The sequence below is a fragment of the Schistocerca cancellata genome, chromosome 9 (assembly GCF_023864275.1).
Source record: "Schistocerca cancellata isolate TAMUIC-IGC-003103 chromosome 9, iqSchCanc2.1, whole genome shotgun sequence".
Classification (NCBI taxonomy): Eukaryota; Metazoa; Arthropoda; class Insecta; order Orthoptera; family Acrididae; genus Schistocerca; species Schistocerca cancellata.
Genome location: NC_064634.1, coordinates 416,858,826 through 416,866,004, shown reverse-complemented (window position 1 = coordinate 416,866,004; position 7,179 = coordinate 416,858,826). Strand labels below are relative to the sequence as shown.

General features: G+C 43.7%; 1 protein-coding gene across 1 annotated transcript in view; it reads right to left on the bottom strand.

Moving 5' to 3' along the window:
* Positions 1 to 1,167: 1,167 nt before the first annotated feature.
* LOC126101459 (hemicentin-2-like) overlaps positions 1,168 to 7,179 on the bottom strand; it is a 496,135-nt gene continuing 490,123 nt past the window's right edge. Inside the window, exon 13 of the mRNA XM_049912112.1 lies at positions 1,168 to 1,679. Coding sequence (XP_049768069.1) covers positions 1,485 to 1,679 — 195 coding nt within the window. The 3' untranslated portion in view covers positions 1,168 to 1,484. The remainder of the gene's footprint in view (positions 1,680 to 7,179) is intronic.

Here is a 7,179-nt window from a genome sequence, read left to right as displayed (position 1 = left end):
ATTTCTTGTATTTTAGCACGATCTGTAGGCTATTTTATGAAATTAACGTAACATAATGCTCTCTTCAGTTTCTTGTTAGGAGAAAGTAGTGAAAAAGGCCAGCATTATCGGTCTGACGATAAAAAACCAATAGGCTCAGGGAAACACTCTCGTGTTGATAAATGTGAGAAGAGTAGAGTAATTCAAACAATAGCTTTAGCGCAAATGTTGAGACAAAAAAGAATCAAAGGGCGCCCTATTAGCTTCTACAAAATCCGTTGAAAATGACGTCAAGCCATATCTGGTGCACCGAGTGATACACATCTGGTACAGTCACTGCCAGTGAGTAGTACATGTTCTGTAATGGCCCATGGTGGTGCCTACTTCGTGAGGAATCGCTCACTAACTACAGATCATGGCAACACAGTCGGTACGTTCAGGATGAAGTTACAAGAAACGACGGGCTTATTAAATCTTGATGCTTGCCGTGTTCTAACGACAAGTAGTCTTTCACTTTTAATAGTTACTTTACGGAATTGCATTAAAACATTTCTGGCAACTCGAAGATCAGCCGTAGTCGCTTTCTTGTAGTGCCTTTCATGCTTCATAACATAGGACGACACCAGCACGTAATACGATATTTCGGTTGAAGCATGTCAGAATACAAATCCTCCTAATGTATATGAGACGTTAATAGCTATAATCACTCAGACAGTTCCGACTTCTCCATTGCAACCAATATGGAAACCTTGCTCCAACTGGCTATGTCCGTGGATGATAAATGCTTCTGCGCATATACGACGTACATCGTCAGGGGCAGATTTTCTCTGGGTCCCATATAACTCAGTCTTTGGCTGTCCACAGTAATAATCTTTCAGACGACATGACGACATACTAGGCGTTCGAGGACGGCTGATGACAGCGTCTGCAGAGGGCACTGCTGGGTCCAGTGGTCGCATATGGTACCTGTAGCCATACTCTCTTCAACAACTTCAGGTTGCACTTCCGTGATTATATAGTATCCAGACGTCTCTGAAACCAGCTGCACACAGACAGGGTAAATATACGTGTCTAGTAACCACTGACATCTTCTGCCAACGTCGTTGTGTACTAACATAACCAGACAGTTTCCAATGATGTTTGATTCCACCACCATAAAGACCAGATAGACAGTCACCTTTAGGCGTCAGCAGTCGACAGCCTGGAGTTTAGTGAGGACTGACTGGACTCCTGCAGCCAAGCAGCCATCATTGGTGTCCGAAGTCAGCCCCACACGACTCAGTTAGACATCCATGAGCAGCTAGTAACCAATGGCGCCAGCAGCCAATTCCCTGCAGCTCAGCGGCTGCAGACTGGACTTCCAGGATTTATAGCCAGGCAGCGTCCAGTGATGTCTGCAGTCAGCACCTCGCAGACTGTTAGACATCCGTGGCCAGGTAGTGGCCGGTGGCGTCTGCGGCCATCATCCTGCGGACCAGCGGCGCGCGGCCGCCGGCGCCGTCCCATCATACGCAACTCTCAGGGATTCGTGACGTCATGAGGCGCTCCTTGATGGCGTGACCGTTGAGCTCGAGGTCCGGCGCGGGGGTGGTGGGCTGCGGGGGCGGCGAGTGCCTGCTGAGGCGCAGGTCCCGGGGCCGCGGGGCGCCGCCGCTCTCCGAGCTGGCCGAGGACGTCGCCTGCTCCGTCGGTGACGTCATCTGCAAAGTAGATCACACGATCGACATTTGGCATTTCTAGCAAGGTGTGCGCTGACCAACAGCATGCCTCCTCAGTTGATATCCTTTGTTTTCGAGATCACTACATTGCATTTCCAAGAAAATGTCATAAGAGTATAATTTATTTTTACTTTGTCAAAAAACTATACACTAAAATAGGGAAGCGTGACCTGCAAAATGTTCAGAGAATTGGCCGATGAAAACTCCATTACCTCTTTTTTGTGAGCTATCGAGTTAATAACCAACGTTAAAAATATTTCCTTATGGAAACAGGCTTCACAGAACTCCTGTGATCAGAACGCGTCCTTCTACGCGGTTTTCAGATCCCTGAACCAGAGACTGTGTCATTCTCTGCATAAAACGTATTCATATAGTCCAAGCAGCAAATACAAGCAAGTCTCAGCAGCAAGAAAGTTTCTGTGACATGTATGTATCCTATGTGCATATATGCATATAAGGATGAAGGCAGAAACAGAAAAATATAAATACACTTAAGCATACGAATACTCGTACAAGGGGCTATCATAAAATTTCGGTTCTAAGGTCATTCAAACCAGAATCGATATGTCAATCAGGCAAAATAGCCAAGAACATTCAGGCAATCGTCCCACGATGGACCAGGTTGAAGATACCCGTTTGGTAAAATCCCGTGTCCTGCTACGTGGAGAAGTCCGTCACTGCCTGCTGCACGCCCTCTTCCTACAATTATCATCGACTTTCCAAGGCCTTTTCTAAGGGGCCGAAAGCGTGATGATCGGAAAGGAAGATATCATGGCTATAGAGTGGTTGCTTCACTGTCTCCCACTTCTGTCTCCCAGTTGATGTCGGCCATCCAGATAGACGTGCGTCCTGTCTCGAATCGCGATATGTATGGAACATGGCTCAACATTCCGCAAGGCTTGTTTCCAACAGACATGCTGCCCCATACATATTCTTCGTTGTTTGATGGATTTCTGCCTGCAGCTAAAAATATAATAACATCACGTTGGTTCTGTTTGGGTGCACTTGGTAATAACGTCGCCACAATTGACGTTGTGAAAGATACTAATGCCCTACTAATCCCTTTCCTACATGTCAGTGCTTATATATCCTCAAACCAAAACTTTATCGTCCTTTACATATAAAACAGTGATATAAGTACTTCGTTTATGATGTTAATCTCAACAACAAAATACTTCGCCAATGCTGAAGATACTGGATGGTACGTTCCCCCTTTGAGACTGTGAATGACGTACAGTGCAATCAGAATCTGATATGACGCTCATTTAATTCGTAAGACATACAAAACGACTGACGAATATTTACCAATATGGTAAAGTCTCTCATATCTTCAATTTTTTATACTATTGAAGAACATGGTGTTAATTACGAGAACTGTAACCAAATATGTAAGGAGCAGCGTAATAGTTTGAGAGCTACTTTTCGACAACCGAGAAACCGCGTAGTTTCGCCTGAAATTTTATAGAACCGTCTTGATGTGGAATAAAGTTATTTTATGAAATAATTACGACAAGCAATCAAAATGTAAACATCTGATAAATATCTTAAGGGTATGAAACGTCCAGTTGATACACATCTGTACAGAGTAATTTTAAAAACCACGTATTCCTACAAGAGTTAATATTGGTCAAAACTAGAAAAAAAAGCATGTCCGGAAACTAACGCCTGTTAAAGTATGAGCCAATCTGATCTCTCATTCAAGTTTGTTTGTTACATAGGCAACGCTGCATACGTTTGCCAACCTTCCCGTTAAATCCTTCAACCTTCTTTCGCAGTGAATCACACACTCTTTCAAATAAACTTGGGCGCATTCGAAATGCGTCGCGTGCAATGGTCACACGTTCCTATTCTTGTAACGTCTGTACACTGTCAATGCGTTTACTCTAGAACGGTGTCTTTGAATTCCCCACAGCCAAAAATTCAAGGCATTCAGATACGGCGAACGAAGTCATGCTACAGTATCTTCTCGATCAATACCGCATTCATAATTTCCTGTTGCCCAAATTTATTATGAGCTCATTTAATACTACTATTTAAATATATATATTTTCTGTCACATGCTGACGCATGGGAAAGGAATTCTGTTGGCCATTTTGTTTTATTTTACTTTCTTACTCTGCTGTGGAGATCAGCAGCCTCATTCTCAAGCCCATGGGTGTCCACCTCAATGAACAAGGGGCATCGTGACTTAGCTACAAGACAGAGCCAGAAACTTCCTTTCTTTCTACACTATATAATCAAAAGTATCCGGACACCCAGATGAAAAAGACTTACAAGTTCGTGGTGCCCTCCATCGGTAACGCTGATATTCAGTATGGTATTCAGTATGGTATTGGCCCACCTTTAGCCTTGATGACAGCTTCCACTCTCGGAAGCATATGTTGAATCAGATGCTGGAACATTTCTTGGGGAATGGCTGCCCATTCTTCACGGAGTGCTGCACTGAGGAGAGGTATCGATATCGGTCGGTGAGGCCTGGCACGAAGTCGGCGTTCCAAAACATCCCAAAAGGGTTCTGTCGGATTCAGGTCAGGACTCTGTGCAGACATGTCCATTACAGGGATGTTATTGTCGTATAAACATTCCGCCACAGGACGTGCATTATGAAGAGCTCGATCGTGTTGAAAGATGCAATCACCATCCCCGAACTGCTCTTCAACAGCGAGATGCAAGAAGGTGCTTAAAACATCAATGTACGCCTGGCTGTGATAGTGCCACGCAAAATAACAATGGGTGCAAACCCCCTCCATGAAAAACACGACGACACCACAACACCACCACCTCTAAATTTTAGTGTTGGCACTATACACGCTGGTAGATGACGCTCACCGGGCATTCGCCATACCCACACCCCGCTATCGGATCGCCACATTGTGTACCGTCATCCATGACTCCACACAACTTTTTTCCACTGTTAGATCGTCCAATGTTTACGCTCCTTACACCAAGCGAGGCGCCGTTTGGCATTTACCAGCGTCATGTGTGGTTTATGAGCATGAAATCCAAGTTTTCTCACCTCCAGCCTAAATGTCATAGCACTTGCAGTGGATCCTAATGCAGTTTGGAATTCCTGTGTGATGGTCTGGATAGATGTCTGCCTATTACACATTACCACCCTTTTCAACTGTCGGCGGGCTGTGTCAGTCATCAGACGAGGTCGGCCTATACACTTTTGTGTTGTACGTGTCCCTTCACGTTTCCACTTCACTATCAGATCGGGAACGGTGGACCTAGGGATGTTTAGGAGAGTGTAAAACTCTCGTACAGACACATCACGCAAGTGACACCCAATCACCTGAGCACACTCCTTTAGGTTATCATGCTTAGCTAGCGATACGAATAATTAATTTCCAGTATTCTAGGAACAGTGCTGATTAAAAAACATGGTATAGGACGACATGTTGTCGCAGCCCGCCACCATTTGATTAGTCGCATGCTTAGTCAAAGCTCACGCTAGTGAGTTCAACGAGTGCCAACTTTCATTGCTCCACTAATGTCTGTCGGAATAGAATTACATTTCTGCTGTTGCTAATCGATACGGATTCCCCATATTGATACGTAAAGGTTAAAAGTAGCGTAAGATGGTAAATGTCGGCCATATTGCATCTGATGATTAAATTCAGTGATAAATGATAAGGTTTCTCAGTGCAAGTTAATTCTTATTAGATATACTACATTTCCCTTTCCTTCAAAGAGGATCTGTGTGGTGTCTGTAGCCCATCAACGAGATTGTGCAATGAAATAGAGATGATAAATTCGTCACTGCATGGTCACATCAGATCTTAGTGGTTTTTACGTGTACATTTACTTTCTGTGCGTTCAGTTACAAAAGACTAGAACTTAAAAGTTTCATTTTAACCAGTCAAGATTCAATGCGACCATTGCAAAAACATTGAAAGATTCAATCGCCTACAAGGCAAGCCACGGGAACCAAAATCTTTCCAGGTGTGTCGATAAAAATGGTATCTCCTCCATTTTTCCGTAGCAATCACTGTTGAGGTTATTTCATGCATCAGTGATAGCTATGAACAATTATACAGGTTGGTCAGAAGAAGTTTCAAAAGTTCTGAGCGTGTGGCAGGGTAGATTGAGCTGGGATAAAACTGTTTAAAAAATCGTGTTTCGTAATCAATTTACTGAAGTTAACCAATCAGGCTGTTCTAAGGAACCAAAAGAAGAACACGTTTGACGACACCCTCTCTGCCGTACCACTTGAAGTTGGGTGCACAATGACTTGATTGGTTAAATACAATGCTAATTAACTCAGAAACGGCACATCATACACATCTTTTTTTTCCTTAAGAAATTATTATATCTCACCAGAACCTACCGTGGAGCACCCTTGCAAGCACTTCAGGCTTTCTTTTATCTGGCGGCTCATGTCATAGTATCTTCATATCATTGGACATATAACGATGGGTTTAAATGTCTCAATAGCCGGCAATGTAAAGCATTTAGGCCCAGTGAACCGGGCCTTCTTGACCAGGCTGTCATATAAAAAACGTTGCTGTGAAGTTCTGCCACACGATCCAAACAAAGTGGAGTAGTGCCGACTTTCTGCAAGGGTAACATTCTGCAACAATATGGATAAATCATCACACAGCGATCAATGATTCACAGCCAACATTGACTGCTTGCTAGTGTATAGCTCTATTACTCTGTCAGCTACAATTCCTGCCCATACATTGATACTGAAGCGATCCTGTGGCTTTACTTCCATGACTACACAAAGAAGTGCATCTGACTACATGATGTGTGAGTTGTAGTAATTCACTATGCTGCTGTAATACATGTTGCCCATCACGAGGAAAATGGCTCACCTTTTATAAGACTGATTTTATATATATATATATATATATATATATATATATATATATATATATATGTGTGTGTGTGTGTGTGTGTGTGTGTGTGTGTGTGTGTGTGTGCGTGTGTGTATGTGAGCCTGGTATCTTCTCTGGAACACATCAGTAGATTTCAGTCCAATTTAGCACAGGAACAGCGTGCCTCACGAGCATCAGAACTCGACTCCTGGCTCCAATAGGAGTAGAGAGAGAGGGAGAAATATGTTTTTTCTATGACAGGCATGTTGTGTGAGAACAAAATCAACCTGCTTTGCAGGGTAGCCTGTAGTCAGGAGAATGAAATGGTTTCTCTGGGCCCCAGACCCATAGGATAATCAGCATGACAGGCCTGTTCTGTTGGAGTAGTATCAACCTCCTTTGCATGATGGCCTCTGTGCCAGATACAAATAAATGATTATCAAGTCCCTGATGTTTAGACTGCCCTGCATGACAGGTGTGTTGTGTAAGTAGTATCGGCTTTACTGAACTGGTGACATAGATATGGACAGGTTGAGATGGATATAGAAGGAGATGGACAGAGTGAGGAGGAGGAGGAAACGGGCAGGAAGGGAGGAGATGAGGGATGCATGTTGCAGGTGGAAGATTTAGAGAGGTGGTGGGGTAATGGCAAGGAAGAG